This window comes from Arvicanthis niloticus, chromosome 1 (genome assembly GCF_011762505.2).
Source record: "Arvicanthis niloticus isolate mArvNil1 chromosome 1, mArvNil1.pat.X, whole genome shotgun sequence".
NCBI classification, from domain to species: domain Eukaryota; kingdom Metazoa; phylum Chordata; class Mammalia; order Rodentia; family Muridae; genus Arvicanthis; species Arvicanthis niloticus.
In genome coordinates, this window is record NC_047658.1 from 80,366,827 (window position 1) to 80,385,281 (window position 18,455).

Here is an 18,455-nt window from a genome sequence, read left to right on the forward strand (position 1 = left end):
AAGAGTCAGCCTGGGCTAAGGCCTCAGAGCCTGGTACAGTCAAGGCTCTTGGCAGGAGCCACACAGAGCCACAGCACAAAAGAAAATTTGTTAGTTACTGCTCTGCTTGTGTTTCCCTCTTGCAGGCCCACCTTTTTTTTTTTTTTTTTTTTTTAAGCTCTCTGGCACTTTCTACAGGGAGTGGATGTTGTGCCTACATGCTCTTTATCTTACTGTGGACCACAAAAAGATCAAAATTGGGAGCAAATTCAATTGCCCTATATATATGCCACCCACCAGTCCACAGGACCCAAAACAACACAATCTCCCCAAGTTTCTTCAGCCTGAAGGTAAATTGCAATTTCTGCCATAGTTAATCTCTGGTTTCTTTGGCTTCTCCTGTGTCCTGTGTGTTCAAAGGTGAGTCAGAGTTAGCCAAGCAATGATGGCACATGCCTTTAACCCTGGTGCTCCAGAGACAGAAGCAGGCAGATATCTGAATCTACAAACCGTCTACAGAGATAGCCAAGGGCTACACAAAGAAATCCTATCTCGGGGGGGGGGGGGGAAAATGATTCAGAAATTAGTGGCAATGGCTTTTTCTGAGAATATCTTGAGATTGGGACTCTCAGGCCCGAGATTCATCCTACTGGATTTGAATCTGCAGCTTTAAAAGTCTGCAGGAGGGCCAAGAAAGTGACAAGTGTGCTTGTCTCAGGGGCCCAGTGCTTGCCTGGCATGCCTAAGGCTGTACCACACACACACACACACACACACACACACACGAGAGAGAGAGAGAGAGAGAGAGAGAGAGAGAGAGAGAGAGAGAGAGAGAGAAGCTAAAGGAAGAACAATGTTTTAAAAATCCAATATAATTTGAATTTGCATTAAAGTCTGAGAAGCAATGCCTCATCTGTGTCCCTAGGAAGATCATCTCCTAAATGACAGACGCCCTGTGTCAAGTTCCCTACTGTTTGAAATACCAAAAGGTATTTGGTTCCCAACTATCCCGAGTCTGTCAGTACATTTAGTCACCCATTTTCAATGGCGATCGTGGATTTTCTTTTTTAACTCTTATCCTACAGTTTAACTTGCTCTCGTTGAGAAAGGTCTCTCTGTATAGTCTGTGCTGAGCTTAACTCACTATATAATACAGCAAAGCCTTGAACTCACCCTGGAGCTCAGAGTGGCCGTGAAAGCCCTGTTTGTCCTGCCTCTACTTCAGGAGTGCTGGGATCAGAGGCACACATCACCCTTTCCCAGGCCAACTTAACACTCTTGACTTTATGTAGACCAGCTCTCCTTTGGTTTCTGACCAACTCTTGGTTCATACTTATTCCTTCAAACTTAAATCAGTCAATGTTCCCAAAGAGACATTTGCTCAGGTCATGAGGAATTTGTCAACAGTGGATGGTTTCTGAAGGCATAATGACCAAAAGTTAAGTCAGAATCAAATGCTTAATGGATCTGGGGTGTTCCTGTCAGCTCTCAGTCCTGTTGCAACTTGACACCTCACTGCACCTTGGTTCTGAGTACACAACATACCCACTTTGAATGTGCATGCTGTCCCACTACAAAGTGCCAGTCACCACTGCCTGACTCACCCCAACTGGGCTTAGAAACTATTACATGTTACAAATTATAGCATTTTCATGCTATATATAAAGTTTTCTGCTCCTGGAGAAACACTGTTTAATGAGAGGAAATACAGATTTACTATTTCTGCTCCTTACTGCCAAGTATGTAAGCATCAAGTTAGTTTATCAGTGGATTGTATCATGTTACATGAACAAGTTTATTTATCTCCTTGCTGTACAAATTTGCTTTATATTTAATAAATCATAACTTGGGGTTGGCAATTTAGCTCAGTGGTAGAGCTCTTACCTAGCAAGTGCAAGGCCCTGGATTCAGTCCTCAGCTCTGAAAAAAAAAAGACAAAATAAATCATAACTTATATGTATATTATTGTTGCAGCCCGAGCTGCTCCACACTTGGGGGCCAAAAATGTTGGGGACCGCTCTGTCAATGTTGGGACCCGCTCCGGTCCTCGGGTTGGGGTTCAGCAAGAGAGAGAGTGAGGACGGACTTGAAGAATGGAGACCAGACAGAGTGTAATTCAATCCCGTTTATTCTTCAGTCTTTCTTCCTAGTCCAAGTCCCAAGTCTTGAGTCCCTAGTCCCTAGTCCCTAGTGCCTCCAAGTTCCAAGTTACTTCTTCTAAGTGCTAAGTGCCTAATGTCTAATTCCAAGCTCTTCCTCCAAGTGCCAAGACTCAAGTGCTTAATTCCTACTCTAAGTTGTACTCTCTTCTGTCTGCCTCTCGCCTTTTATATGTCTCACTTCTAAGCCACGCCTCTAAGTCACCCCTTTAAGTCATGCCCTTAGGCCTTGTCTCTAAATCTGATCTCTAAGTCACACCCTTAAGTCTCGGCTCTAAATCACACCTTTAAGTCTCACACACCCAAGGGAAAATCCTGGGTATCTAAAACAAGATGTTATCAGAGTGTGCTCAGCTGTTGTAGGCTGATGTAATCAAATCTCTTATCAGGGTATATGGCTCAAGATGGCTGCAAAGATGATAGCCACTTTCTGTTGGCTCCCCACATATTATGTACACAAAATTGTTTCAGATTATTCATAATTTGGTCTGTATACCTATTTTCAATATCTAAATACTGAGGAGCTTATAAAATTTTTTCTGGCTTGCTAGACGTGGTGTATATACCTTTAAATCCAGAACTTGGAGGCAGAAGCAGATAGATCTCTGTGAGTTCTAAGCCAGCCTGATCTACATAGAATTATTGGCTAGCCAGGAATACATATTGAGACACTGTCTTGAAAATTATCTGGGAAAAAAAAGGGTCACAAGAGGAAAAAGTTTAAGAAACTGTGCCCTCAAAGAAGAATTAGGCTGGCTCGTTGACTTTGGCTATCTTTGTCTCTCCTGTGAGTTTTAGTGAAACAAAAATGTACACTACTATGAAAGTGTTAGCAAGGGACTTTGTCCCAAAAATTTCCTGCCTCACTTAGTGGCTTAGAATTTCTTTCATCTTATTGAAAATAACAAGGAAATGCTTCCAAAAGGTTCTCTGACTTCTTCAATATGGATTATTTTAATTATTTATTTAAGTGTGTATGTGAGGTTTTTTGCCTACATGTAAGAGCATCTGTGTGTGTAGTGCCAGTGAAGGCCAGAAGAGGGCACTGGATCCCCTGGAGCTGGATTTACGGATGGTTGTGACCAGCTGTGTAGGTGCTAGGAATCCAACCCTGGTCCTCAGCAGTGGCAACAAGTACTCCAAACCACTGAGTCACCTCTCCAGCCCCTGCAATAAACTTAAAGTTACAGTTTCCCTCTGAAATATTTTTCTAATTAATTTATGCTGTACTAATTTTATATGTTGTTGTTTTTGTTGTTTTGTTGTTTTGGGTTTTGGTGTTTTGTTTTGTTTTGTTTTGTTTCGAGACAGGGTTTCTCTGTGTAGCCCTGGCTGTCCAGGAACAAACTCTGTAGACCAGGCTGGCCTCCAACTCATACAGATCTGCTTACCTCTGCCTCTTGAGTCCTGGAAATAAAGGAATATGCCATTGCTACCCTACTTCACATGGTTTTCTTTTCTTTTAAAATTTGTTATTACATCTGTTTGTGTGTGTGTGTGTGTGTGTGTGTGTGTGTGTGTGTGTGTGTGTGTGTATTGTTTTAGAGGACAACTTGTAGGTAGTTAGTTTCCATTTTCCACCATATGGGTCCTAGGTGTGAAAGCACTTGTCAAGTTAGATGGTAGGCACCTACCTGCTGAGCCATTTTCCTGGTCCTCATTCTATGCTCTCTAAGGAACATCACCAGTATGGGTATCCTTAACTCTGACATCACCAGCATGGCTATCCTTAACCCTGCTATTTCCCTTGAGAGAGCCACACACTCCTTTTATGAATTGGAAGAAAGAAGTATTTGGAAGGAGTTTCAATACAGACATATTTCAGTTTCAGTACAGGCATATCGTCTTCTCATTAGCACCCAGTGTTGGTATTTTTGCATATCTTCATGGGTGTGTTCATGGGAGGATACCAGGTAATACCCAGGGCTCTGTTGATCTGGATCATGGAGTCACATGTTTACTGTACCCGGCCATATACATAGTGTTCTGCCTCTCTCCTTATGATGAATCTTGACTGTAGTCTTTGGAGGCCACCTCATGTTCCCACGTAGTCTGAAAGCTCTACAGTAGAGTAGGGAGCCTTGGACCCTGGCTCATCTTCACATTCTCCTTGGGGAGATCACATCCCTTTGGATAGTTGGGAAGAGGGAACCAGTTTGAATAAGCTACTGCCTGCCCTGTTCTTTGGCCTGCTTGCCTAGAAAGGAAAGCATTTTAGCCTGCTTGTTAAGTGTCACAGAGAGCATAGAGGAGCAGATGTGACTCTTGGGGGAAACCTCTAATCCCCATTTCTGCCTGGGCTTCCTAAGTATGTTTAGTGGATCAGGAAAGTAATGGATCAGGAAACCTAACATTTATTTATTTAGATTTGAGGGGTGTGTTTTTTTAGACACGGTCTCCCTATGTAGCCCAGGCTGTCCTGGAACTCTTTTGTAGACCAGGCTGGCCTTGAGTTTACAGAGATTTGCTTGCTGGGATTAAAGGCGTATACTGCCATGCCCAATGATTTATTTATTTTTATCATTGGCGTATATGTATTTACCCTCATCTGTATAGTCACACCACATGTGTGCAGTGCCCATGGAGACCAGAAGAGGGCATCAGATACCCTAGACCTAGAGTTACAGACAGTTGTAGTTGTCTGTGGGGGCTGGGAACAAAACCTAGGTCCTCTGCTAGAGTAACAAGCATTCTTAGCTGTTAAGCCAACTCTCCAGCCTCATAATGTGCTTCTTAAAAAGACTCCTGATGCTCTGCATAGGATGAGTGTCTCCACCCTTGGTGCCCTTCATACAGTCTTTTGTCCTCAGTTAGTTGCTAACTGATTCATTTATTTCTCTGTATTTTGCATGCAGTATGGCCTAGGTACTGGTTCAGTTGTTATTATATTCATGGGAATGAATTATCTCCAATTTTTCCAAAGAGGCCACTTTACTCGATTTTCTCCACTAATCAAGAATGAACAGGCTCAGGGCTTGCCTTTGCTCTGTTTTGTGTTTCTGGGTCTTAGTTCTTGAGTGACTTTTTGTTTGTTTTGGTTTGGGTTTTAGACGCATCTATTTTATGTGCATAGGTGTTTTGCCTGGATGCATGGCTAGCACCATGCACATGCCTGAAACCTGCAGAAACCAGACAAGAGAATCTGATTCCCAGGAACCGTGGTTACAAATGGTTATGAGCCACCATGTGGGTGCTGGGAATCAAACCCAGGTTCTCTAGAAGAGCAGCCAGGGCCCTTGACCATTGAGCCTTTTGTTTTTTGTTTTTGTTTTCAGTTCCTTCTCCTCTTGACTTTCAAATATTTGTAGGATGGAGTTATCAACAACTTGGACACAACAGTGCAGACACCTGCTGTAGTACAGTGCCCATGTGGAGATCAAAGGACAGCCTGCAGAAGTCAGCGCCCAACTTGCTGAGGCAGGATCTTCCTTGTTTCTGTCAGTGTACTGTGTATTCCAGGCTAGCTGGCCTGCAAGCCTCCTGCAATTCTCTTGCCTCCTCCTCCCATCTCACCACAGGAGTGCTGGGATTCCAGATGTGCATCCAGTTTTCAGTGGGTCCCAGGAAGTAACCTCATGACATAAGGTTCATGTGACAAGTCCTTTTACCAACTGAGCCATCCCTCAGCTTCATTAGGACTATTTTAACCCATGACTTGTCACAGAAATCCAAAATAATCATAACATTACTGGAATAAGAAACCACTAATATCCATAACCCCCATGCATCCAGCTCCTGCCCTAGGCCTGCCACTGTGCCAAGTGGTAGCACCCTTGAAGGTGCCTTCCAGGTAAGTCATCCTCCCGATGAGAACTGGGGGCTGGCAGGAAGGATACCACCTACCTTCCACCACATTCTGGTAAATGGCAGAGCAGGAGCTGAATCCATGTGGTGTGATCTCTGCCCCTCATCCGGTGCCCTCCGGAATACATAACAGCTGGTGTGACATTAGCAAGGATAATGGGTAGGCAAGTGCTTGGAAAACTCCACAGAGAATGAGGCATGTTGGAGATTATGAAGACTTGCTGAGAGCTTTGGCAAAGGCTCTGGGATAATAGCCCAGGGAGGGGGCACAAATTGATCTGGCTGGAGTTTAGGGAAATTGCTCTTAGGTAAAAAGTCTAACTTCAGCATCTCTGAAACAGGCTGCTTTCCTGGTAGGCAGTCCCCACCTCCTAGGATAAAACAGAGCTAGCAGGAACTGGGCTTGGACTTGCTCTTTCCTCTGGTGACAAATGAGAGGATGAAGGATGAGGGACGGTCTTAGCCTCTTGCTATTGGGTCATAGATATTGATTGATTCCGGCCCCTACTGAGGAAAAAGCAGTAACTTATAACACATGCTGAACATTGTCCATTTTGAATGCATTTAAAAACCAGAATTGGCCTGCATGCTAATTCTCTGAAGCCGAGCTCAGCAGAGCACACAGACTAGTACATATGTTCTGGATGTTTTGGAGCACTCCAGAGGCAAGAAGGGCCTTTGTTCCCTCATTTGCCCAACAAAAACTTATTCAATGAGTTCTATATGTCAGGCATTGTGCAAGATGCCAGAGAAGACAGGGGCCTATTGTCAAGAAATGCAGACTACTGTAGGCAAGCAGAGCTCTAGGCAGCTTTTTAAATATTATGATACAATGTGGGTGTGCACAGTGATGGAGAAGCAGAGGAAAAGTAGAGAGATGGACCTTCAGAGACTCCTCCCAAGAGGAGACATTGGCTGAGCTGCCTGCTGATGGTTAGAGACTGTAAACTCAACTCCCCTCATATGTACTGTTCTCTCTCTGTCCTACGCACACGCACACAAACACAATCAAATAACACACATACAAATAAACACAAACACAAAATATATACAAACAACCACAAACACACACACACATATACAGTGTTTTAAGATCTCCAAAATATTGTTGGTTATTTTAATAATTTCTTAAGCCCTCGTAAGATACAAAATATTATGTTAATATTTAATATTAATATTACTTAGTAAAAAAATATGAATAGTTCTGTTTGAGTTATCAACAGAGATGACACAGGGGCTGGAGAAATGGCTCAGTCCTTAAGAACACTTACTGCTCTTACAAAAGATCTGCTTTTGGTTCCCAGTATCCAAACGACAGTTTACAACTGTCTGCAATACCAGTTCCAGGGGATCTGATACCTTCTTCTGACCTCCGCAGGCTCCTTCAAGTACGCGTTGCACATACATACACTCAATCATACCAACCTATGCCTAAAACAAATACTTAAAAAACATAGATTGCACCAGAGAATATAAGACATGTTCAAAATAATTGTGATGGTTCATCTTTGTTGCAAATTGAGCTGGATTTAGAGTCACCTAGGCGAGGCAACTCTTGGTGTGTCTGTGCGGGCATTTCCAGAGTGAAGAGGGAAGACCTACTCTATCCATGGGGGACATCATCTCATGAACTTGGAGTCCAGAATGAGTAAAGGGAAGGAAATGCAGATAAGCACCAGAATTTTCTCTCTCTGCTTTTCTGGTCCATTACGATGTGAACAAGCATCCATGCCTTCCTGCTGCAACAGCCAGGACAGGATGTTGCTATAAGCCAAAGAACAAAACTGGCAGCCCAGCAGTAGGCCTAAGTGCATATGGTAAATTTGGTAGGTTGGTTGGTTGGTTAAGATAGGGTACAGTTGCATACCCTTGGCTGGCCTAGTTTGAGGCCAGCCTTGCCTCAAACTCAAATCTGACTGCCTCTGCCTACCAAGAGCTGGGATTAAATATGTGTGCCACCACACCCAGCCTTTTTAAACAGGAAAGAAATATAACAGAGGAGATAGATGGTGGACTGATGATGAGACAAACTGGGCTCCTGTCCTGTCTGGTATCTCAGAGATGTGACCTCAATAGATTACAATCACTTGATCTCTCCATCCCAAGTTTCCCTGCTGTATACTAAGGGTCTGCCTGGAGCAAAGTAAATTTACATAGTGGTATCCATGCATAGGTTCAGTATGACATAGTGGTACCCATGCATAGGTTCAGTATGTCGTACTTGACAGGGTTCCATGGTATATGTTATTTGTCTCTGTGTAGCTCCATCAAAGGAAAGAAAGAACAAGAAAGCTGTGGTATTTCTGAGAGATGTTCAGGCAGCCTTTGCATCCAAAGAGTCTAGGCGTAATTATGGCCCTGAGTGACAGATATGGCCCACAGACAGTACTTTCTTGCCTGGATAATCAGACAAAACACAGGAAACTGTGGCTTGGCAGTGGTTCTTAGATAAAAAGAAGGCTTGTAGAGTAAACCACCAGGCAAGTGTCAGGGGGAGCCCAGAGGACATGGACTGGGGCAGAAGAAGAAACAGCAAAGCTGTGGGTAAGAACTTCCATGATTGATGATGTCTGTAGGTGACAAATAATTGCTGTGATCAGAGCAACGAAGGCTTTTAATTTCAGAGACATAGGGATTGCCCATGCCAACACTTCCATGTGCTTGCTCCATCCTTGGCAGGAGATGCTAGTTCAGCATATGCCTGTCTCCCTTTCCCTAATCCCAGGATCAAGGCAGTCCAGCTTTCAGGATGTAATAGCTAGTACTCAGAACAAGCTTCCTAAGGTTTCCTGTGCAAACCTTAAAGAATGGGTTCTGAAACCTTAGTACTTGTGTGAATGCCTGCCCCAATAGTCACAGGCTCAGAGTTCAAAGCCAGCCTTCTGGGGACAGGTCCAGATTGTTCCAGGATGTTCCTTCAGCAAACTGTCTGGGATCACTGTGGCCCTATAACTGCTGCTCAGGTAGATTACTACTTAAGATTGAGTAGGGTCAGAAAAGCCTTTGACCCCCTCAGCTCCATTCATCAACCCTTTCTTCTGGAGGCTCTGGGTTCTGTCCCCTAACCCCCACTGTTTATCCTCCAGGCCCTGGAATCACCCAAGCAGAGAGGAGTGTTCTCTCCCTGGGGAAGGATTGCATCACAGACTGGGAACGTTCTGTGAAGTGTTTGTTCTACTGAGGTTTAGGAAATATGGGTGGCTGCCATCCTGTGTTCTTGGCCCCTCTCCTCCATCTAAGCCTAGGTTTCCTGACCCACTTGGCAGGGGATGTGTCTTCAGAGCAGCCACTAGGGGGAGCCATCCCTGAAGCTGGTGGAAATGGAGGGCTGGAGGCCTTAGTTGTCATAGGGTCTTGACATAGTCTTAGGTTAGCACCTAAAAGGATTGTGATTATGCTAAACAGACCAGCACTGGGAGAATGTTGTGGAGAGGAAAGAACAGCTGAAGCAAATCCTCATATTTCCACATGACCTGGCTGGGTTTTCCCTGGTGGTCTTCTCATATGTCCTATAGTCACAGAGTTAAAGTTAGTCCAGATTTTCCCAGCCATGAGAGCCTAGATGTGCCTCACCAAATGAAGGCTTAGGAAAACATTTACTGGCTCCTTGACATTTCATTCAGCCAAATAGTACAGCATTTAAATTAGAGCTGGAGAGATGACTAACTGGTTAAATGCTTGCAGCTTTTCTAGAGGACCTAAGTTTAGTCCCTAGCACCCATGTGGGGCAGCTTACAACTGCCTATAACCAGCTACTAATGCCCTCTGCTGGCCAATAAGGGCACCTATACACATGTGCGTGGCCAACTGACAAGACACACACACACACCTAAATAAAAAAAAAAAATCTTAAAAGTAATAAATCTCACAGTTATATAAAGAATTTGTTAATCCATTTTTTAAATTAAAAATAGAAGCCAACATCTTGTCTCAGTGGGTAAAGCACTTGCCACCAAGCCTAACCACCTAACCCCTCCATGTCCTTCCAGACTACTCAGAAGCTCTGAGAGAGAGGTCTCCAATCCTCAAAAGAAAAAAAAAAAAAAAAGAGCCCTACAAAACAGTCCCTCCCCCTGACTCAGCTCTGTGGTCAGAGTTGCCCCTTGATGCTTCTACTCTACTTTTGAAAGTCAGAGTTTCTCTCAGAAAACCTAGGTCCTTCCACCCCCTCGACCAACCCCAGGAATGACATGACTCATAATGACTAAAATGCAGCCAACATAACTGTGGCCGTAGAAGGTGGATTTACTGAGCGCTGCTATGCTCTCACTATTGTTAATTATCCATGTAAGATTCAATTGCTGCTAAGTAAACAGAACTCAAAATACTTAAAGCCAAGAGAAGTGTTTATTGAGTCATGTAACTGAAAACTTCAGAGATCTATCTACAAGTGCAGAGAGATCCAGGTGTTAACTGATGCCTGGAGCCTGCCTCTGCCTCCAAGGTGCTGGTATTAAATGTGTGAGCCACCACACCCAACCCTTAGGAGTCATTTTTTACCATACCAAAATATAATATAAAAAATACCAAATAGCCAGGTATAACTTCAATCCCAGCACTAAGGCAAGGACTGGAGAATACCTGAGTTCAAAGCCAGCCTGGTCTATGTAGTGAGTTCCAGGACAGCCAGGACTACTCAGAAAAAAACCCTATCTCAAAAAAATAAAATAAAATAAAATAAAATAAATAAAAAACAAACAAACAAAAGTATATCAAATATATAGCAATAAGATGTAAGAATTTTATACTAAAAAATATGCTACTAAGATAAATAAAAACCTAAGTAAATGGAAGGGGACATACTATGTTTATGAATAAAAAAAACCCAGTAACTTTCTCCAAATCTATCCATAAGCTATATGTAATCCTGATACATTCTGTGTCAGCAAATGTTTTATGAATGGAAATTGACAAATTGATCTAAAATACATATAAAATATAAAAATGCAAAAGCCAAGAAGAACCAAATTCAACTTGGGAAAAGAAAGGAAGAACAAGGTGAGGAGACTTGAGGATGTGGCTCAGTTGGCAGAGTACTTGGTAGCATACATAAAGTCCTGGGCTCTGTACTCCAGAACTCAGGAGGTAGAGGCAGGAGGATCGGGAGTTCAAGATCATCTTCAACTACATGGTGAGTTCAAGGCCAGTCTGGGTGGGATACAAGATATCATGGTATTCTGCTTCAAAAACGGGGGTGGGAGTGGGGGGTGGGTGGGACGAATTAACCAGGCATCCACAGAAGGTTTAAAATAAAGTAAAGCTGCTTTACTTCCCTTCTGTGGAGCTGGGAAATGTCAGTGCAGAGAGAGGTCCAGGTAGGAACGTCCCTTCCTGCCCTTGTTCCTCACCATCCAGAGAACCTCAGCAGTACCATGAGGGGCTTGTTGATCATAAATAGAAACATTTGGGTGCTTGGGAAATATTTGCTGACTTGACTTTAATCACCCAGTTCTGTTTGTAATTTTTAAAAAAAAATAACAAATATTACCTCATTAAACGATTAAGACTTTCCCATATGTATCTACTAGTGACTTGGGGAAAGACTTGAGAAGTGCTTTGGGGAAGTGGGCAGATACTAACAATTGGATTCTGGAAGAGTGAAGTTTCTTCATTTCTCTTTCTTTCTTTCTTTCTTTCTTTCCCTTTTCTTTCTTTCCCTTTTCTTTCCTTCCCCTTCTTTCTTTTTCTATTTCGTAGATAGATTTCATAGATATATACACACATATGCATACATATATATTTTTAGTCATATGCCCATATCCCCTATCTTAGGGTTTTATCACTGTGAAGAGATACCATGACCACAGCAACTCTGATATAGGAAAACATTTAATTGAGGCTGGCTTACAGTTTCAGAGGTTTAGAGTATTATCATGATGACGAGACATGGTGGCATGCAGGCAGACATGGTGCTGGAGAAGGAGCTGAGAGTTCTTCTACATCTTGATCCACAGGCAGCAGGAGACTGTGTCACACTGGCCAGACTTGAGTCTATAAGACATCAAAGCCCTCCACCAGTGACACACTTACTCCAACGAGGTCATACCTCCTAACAGTGCCACTCCTTATGGTTCAAGTATTCAAACATATGAGTCTATGGATGGGGTCCATATTTATTCAAACCACCACATTCGTAGCTATTATCTCTTATCCACTTCTTCCTCCCACTTTACCTCCCTTCCTCCCAACAAGCCACTCTTGTATGTCTACATTCTTTTGTGTATGTGTGTGTGACCTACTGCATTTATTGGGGTTGCGTGCATGAACACGAATTGGGACTATTTACTTGAGCAGGGGCAGCTACACCACTGAGAAATGCAACCCTTCCTCCCCATCTCCAAGCTGGTTTTTGTATAAAGGTTTTTGTCTCCAGTGTGGTCCACAGGATAAGCCAGTGGTACTGATTCTGCTGAAACCTAGGAAGCACCTGACTGGCTCTGTAATTCTCACAGGTGCGTGTGTATTTAGCAGCAGCGTCTTTATCTCCGCACCGGGCCTTGGCACCCTGCTCTGTGGTAACTGAACCACTGAACAAAGAGCACAGCTTGTGGGCTCCAATCGGCTTCCTCTGCAAACAGTGGCTCTGTGGGGGCCTTATCTTTCCTTTCTGTTTTCACTCCTAAAATGAATATTTCTGCTATAATGAAAATGGAACAACCTTTACTGACTACAAAAAGAAATGTCTGATGTCAGAGAATAATTGTTTTCAAAATAAACTGAACACGGTATTGTCCAGTAAGAATTACCATGTTAGAGACTTTAATCTGCAAGATAGGAAGACACTCATGTCAATAGAGGCACTGTCCAGTCAACAAGTAGTCCATGGCACTAACTCAGTAAACATAATTAGTCTTAGTTTGGTCTTGTTTTTGTTTGGTTTGGGTTTTTGCTTTTAAATCTATTTATGGTAGCATACACCTATAATCCCAACTCTCTGGAGGCAGAAGAAAGAGGACCAGGACTTCAAGGCCAACCTGGGCTACCAATCAATTTGGTAAGCCAGCCTGAACACTAAGCAAAATTTTATTTAAAACAATAGATTTTAAAAATATACTTGAAGGCAAGGCCAAGTCATCACCTGGTAAGTTGCAGTGAAGGCAAGAACAACTTCAAGTTGCCCTGTGTCTGCGGCAGGCAGAAGGCCAGTGGAGGACATGTGTCTTAGTGAGGATTTCTATTCCTGCACAAACATCATGACCAAGAAGCAAGTTGAGGAGAAAGGGGTTTATTTGACTTACACTTCCGCATTGATGTTCATCACCAAAAGAAGTCAGGACTGGAACTCAAGCAGGTCAGGAAGGAGGAGCTGATGCAGAGACCACGGAGGGATGTTACTTACTGGCTTGCTCAGCTTGCTTTCTTATAGAGCCCAAGACTACCAGCCCAGGGATGGCACCACCTACAAGGGGCCCTCCCCACTTGATCACTAATTGAGAAAATGCCTTACAGCTGGATCTCATGGAGGCATTTTCTCAACTGACGCTCCTTTCTCTGTGATAACTCCAGCTTGTGTCAAGTTGACACAAAACCAACCAGTACAGACATGGTATTTTGGTTTTGGGGGTTGTTTGTTTTGTTTGTTTGTTTGTTCGTTCTCTATGTAGCCCTCCCTGGCTGTCCTGGAACTCACTCTGTGGTCCATCCTGGCCTGGGACTCAGAGATCCACGTGCCTCTGCCTCCTCAGTGCTGGGATTAAAGGCTTGCATGCAGCAGGAGAACTTTTCTTTGCCATTGTCCTGAGTTCTCACTGGCATAAGCCTGATTCAGGCCTCTCTTCCTTCTTCTTTACCTCTAACCAAACCCATGATCAAATCACCTTTTTATAAAAAACCATCCTTTGCTATTCCTTATACCAGCTCAAATTGGTTAGATTATGATGAGGCCACCAATGTCCTGATCTTAGTGGCTTTACATAGCAACTTATATCTTGTTTATAGAACAGCTCTGTTTGGCTGGTATGGAGGCTAAACTCTTTGGAGACACTCAGACCTGGGTGGAAGAGGCTTTTCATGGCTCCCCACAAATGAAGCAAGGGGGACCAAGGCAAAACACATATTGAAGTATACATCTTCAGCATAAGAGAGTAGCATCAGAGGACATTAGCAAGAAAGTGAAGGAACGATCCAGAGACTGGGATGAACACAGGAAGCCACATATCTGGTAAAATCTCCTGTGTAGAATATACACATTTCTCAGCAGGAAGATAAGTACATCAATCTAAAAATGGGCAGTGAAGGCATGGTGACATACTCCTGTAATCCCAACATTTAAGAGGATGAGGCAGAATGAAGGATCAAAAGTTCGAGGCTAACTGGGCTATATAGTGAGCACCTGTCTCAAAAAAAAAATGGGCAAAATATAGTAAAAAAAAAAAAAAAAAAAAAAAAAAAAAAAAAAAAAAAAAAAAACCCAACCATGTACTGGGTGGGTGTGCTGAAGAGATGGTTTAGTGATTAAAAGAACACATTGTACATGCAGAGGACTTGAGTTTTGTTCCTAGCACCCAAGTCAATGGTTCATGACTGCCAGCAACTCCAACTCCAGGGAATCCAACACTTCTGACCTCGAAAGCACTGACAGTTGTTTGTACATACAAATAGATAATTTCAAAGTAAAATAAATATGGTTCCACACATACAAACATATAGACACACACACAACCAACAGTAACCAGAAAGTTCCTCCAGCACCTAAATTTTCAGTTCTGTGTGCCCAACAGTACACATAATGGAATTGTGGTGTAAGTGGACCTGGGCTTGGTAGTAAAGGCCTGCAATCCCAGCTATTTACTTAGGAGGCTGAGACAGGATGTCTTAGGGTTTACTGCTGTGAGCAGACACTAAGGCAACTCTTATAAGGACAACATTTAATTGGGGCTGGCTTACAGGTCCAGAGGTTCAGTCAATTATCATCAAGGTGGGAGCATCGCAGTGTCTAAGCAGGCATGGTACAGGAGGAGCTGAGAGTTCTACATCCTCATCTGGAGGCTACTAGCAGACTACTAGCTTCCAGGCAGCTAGAACGAGAAACTTATAACCCACACCCACAGTGACACACCTACTCCAACAGGGCCACACCTAATCCTGCCACTCCCTGGGCTGAGCTTATACAAACCATCACACAGGAGGACTTGCAAATTTGAGGCCTGGCTGGGCTACAGAGTGAATTCAGGCCTGCCTGGGGATGTAGCACAGTAGACGCTTGTTTGCCTGGCATGAGTGAGGCCTTAGGTTCAATCTCCAGTATTACAAAAAAACTAAAACAATAACAATTAAAACCAAGCAACACATATAAATATGTAATATATATATATATGTAACATATAAATATTTGTAAATATTTATATATTATATATACATATATTTATCATGCATATATTTATTATAGTATACATTATAATACATATATTTATATATAAATATATATAAACATGTAAATGATATATACACAGCACAGATTGTAAATGCACAAAGTGTCCCATAATTGCTAACCATTATTCTTACTTGGAACTAATGGGGGGTGTTAAATATGGATTCCAAATGAGATTTGTGGCATCCCAAGGCCTCTCCCACTTTCCTATATGGTCTGTCTTCCCTCTTTTCTGGACCTATCCAAAATACTCACATTATCATCTGAAAAACAAATTGTGTGTTAAAAATATGAGTCAGGGGGCTAAAGCAATGGCTCAGTGGTTAAGAACCTGCTGTAAGACCTTGTAGTTGATCAGAATTTGGGTCCCAGCACCCACAAAATAGCTTATAGCAGTCTGTAACTACAGTTCCAGGAGATCTCTTCTAGCCTCCACAGACACTGCACACACATAGTGCCTACATACATCTACATCATATACATCATATACATCATATACATCAATCATATACATCATATACATCATCTACATCATCTACATCATATACATCATATACATCATATACATATACGAAGGTAACACACTCATACATGTAAAATTAAAAAATATCCTCAGGCCACATTAAAAAAAAAAGTCAGCAAGGATAAAGATTGAGAACCAACTGTAAATACTTTTCAACAACCATTTGTTCCAAAGCTTGTCCATCATTTTCTTTGTGGCACAAACACAGGAGCTCATGCATGAGCACGCACTTCACACACACACACACACACACACACACACACACACACACACACACACACAGAGAGAGAGAGAGAGAGAGAGAGAGAGAGAGAGAGAGAGAGAGAGAGAGAGAGAGAGAGACAGGTTCAGGCTCTCTCTCCTCAGGAGCCAGGACTTGCAACTTGGTAGAAACATGGATTCAGCCTGAGCCCAATTTTCACGGAACATTCCTTCATTTCTCCCTTCCATGACCTTTCACAGATACCCCAAGCAGCATTAGAAAGCTGCAGACTTCTTGCCACTCTCCCCACATACTCTGTACACTGTTTGGCTTCTGGCCTCTCCTGGCTGCGTCTGGTCTCAATGGAATGTGCTTATCAATCTCACTCCGGGAAAATGAAGCCAAACAGCCCAGTACCCTGGTAGCTAAGAGGCTTGTACAAGCATGTGACATGTCATCAACAAGTGAGCTGACACAGATTCTTCAATTCCTTATCTGCTGATAACTTCTATCAGACTGTCATTCCTCTCCACGTGCGCCCACTCCTCCAGACTCTGTGCCTCCCACCTCCACCCCACTCCCTCCTCTGCTCAGCCTATTAGCATCCATTGATTGACATTACAGCTGACAGTGATGACTGGACCAGGGGCTCCCTGGCACAGCTTTGTCATCCCCCGAGGCAACAGCATGGGGTAATGGGAGGACTTTGGTGTTGGCTCTGAGTCCAACTTCCTTTGAAGAGTATTTTTAACGTGTCTTCATATCTCCGAACCTGCTTCCTCATCTGTGGAATGCAGAGTTCATCTCTGCCTTGCCAGGGATAGGTGGAAATAAGAAGACACACACTACAGATTATACTTTTTATTGTCAGCATCATTGTTTTGCCCTAAGGATAGCAAGGGTCACTCAGCAAAAACCCAGGTCAAATCATACTCTTTTTCTTTTCTCTTCTCTTCTCTTCTCTTCTCTTCTCTTCTCTTCTCTTCTCTTCCTTCTTTCCTTTCTTTCTTTTTTTTTAACTGTATGGTACTAGAGAGATGACTCAGTCCTTAAGAATGGTGACTAACAGAGGACACAGGTTTGATTCCCAGCATTGATTTTGTGGCCCGCAACCACCTGTACCTCTAGTTCCATGGGATTCGATGCCCTCTTCTGGCCTCTGTGGACACCAGGCTTCTACATAATGCACAGACATACTGGCAGGCAAAACACCCAAACACAGAAAATAAAATAGCATCAAATTTAACTACAGGATGTAGAAACATCAATCCATATTATTAAAAGACTGTAGCACAAGGCTGTTGACTCATTTTAAATATATTTTTCTCATTGAACACATTGGCTTTTTCTACCTTGAAGGTGAATGTAGCTAAAAGTACTTTGTGCCTCTCTCTCTATCGATCTTTCTCTGTCTCTCTGTCTCTCTGTCTGTCTGTCTATCTATCTCTCTTTCTCATCTGTGTGTCTGTGTGTCTGTGTCTGTGTATGCCTGCGCAGATATTCACATACCATGGCATGCATGTAGACATATGAGGACATCTTGAGGTGTCAGTCCTTGCCTTTCATCTTGTTTGGGGCAGGGTGTCTTTTGTTTTTCTACTGTGCATACCAGGCTAGCATGTCCATGAGATTTTAGGGATTCTGTCTCTACCTCAGTACAGGCACCAGGATTACAGATGTTCATGATCAGTGTCTGGCTTTTACATAGGTTCTGGAGATCTGAACTCAAGTCTTCACGCTTACACAGCTAGTACTTTATACACAGAGTCATCTCCTCCTTAGGCCTTGCATCAGCATTTCACTAAGAATTTTGGAGGGGCACTAGTATATATTATATACTTGAATAAGTCTGCATGGATGTGCATGCACATGCTTCCACACACACACACCCACACACACATTGCCAAGTGTAGAAACAGTCAAATATGACCCATCACACAATCTTGCCTCCTAAGCTGGAAGAGAACATGCAGGAGCATTAGTGAGGACTGAACACCATTGTCACTGGGGCAGGGAGGCTTGCAGAGTCAGGCTGCAATTCCTGCTTAAGGAAGCCTCTAGGTCTTAATAATTGTTTTGAAATCCACACATATTACCAGGTAGTTCTCAGAATTGGGCAAGCCAGAACCCTAACTGAGGCCCACACAGGAAGCACCTTCTCTATCCATCCACGGAACAGAGAAGGCCCATGAGTTCATCTCCCATTCAGCATTTGTAAAGAGCCAATGGAGATACATCTTTCCAGTATAATTCTCTGGCCACCTGGGAGAGTGGTCTTATTTGAGGTATGAGGTAAGATGCGTTCCAAGCAATCCCAGAGACTGAGAACTTCACACACACTCTGTGTTGGCTATCCCCGTTTAACTCTGGTTTGGGGCAGTCTCCAGCACTCCAATTCATATTGTGGGTTGTTTGTTT

The 18,455-nt window shown here is 43.0% G+C and overlaps 1 protein-coding gene across 2 annotated transcripts in view; it reads right to left on the reverse strand.

Annotated features, from left to right (window-relative positions):
* LOC143443642 (uncharacterized) overlaps positions 1-18,455 on the reverse strand; it is a 65,208-nt gene that overhangs the window by 26,206 nt on the left and 20,547 nt on the right. For both annotated transcript variants that reach the window (XR_013112782.1, XM_076941046.1), the window contains exon 2: positions 1,864-1,899. Coding sequence is in view for 1 of the 2 variants with exons in the window: in XM_076941046.1 (XP_076797161.1) it covers positions 1,864-1,899 (36 nt within the window). In the remaining variant the exon portion in view is untranslated. The remainder of the gene's footprint in view (positions 1-1,863; positions 1,900-18,455) is intronic.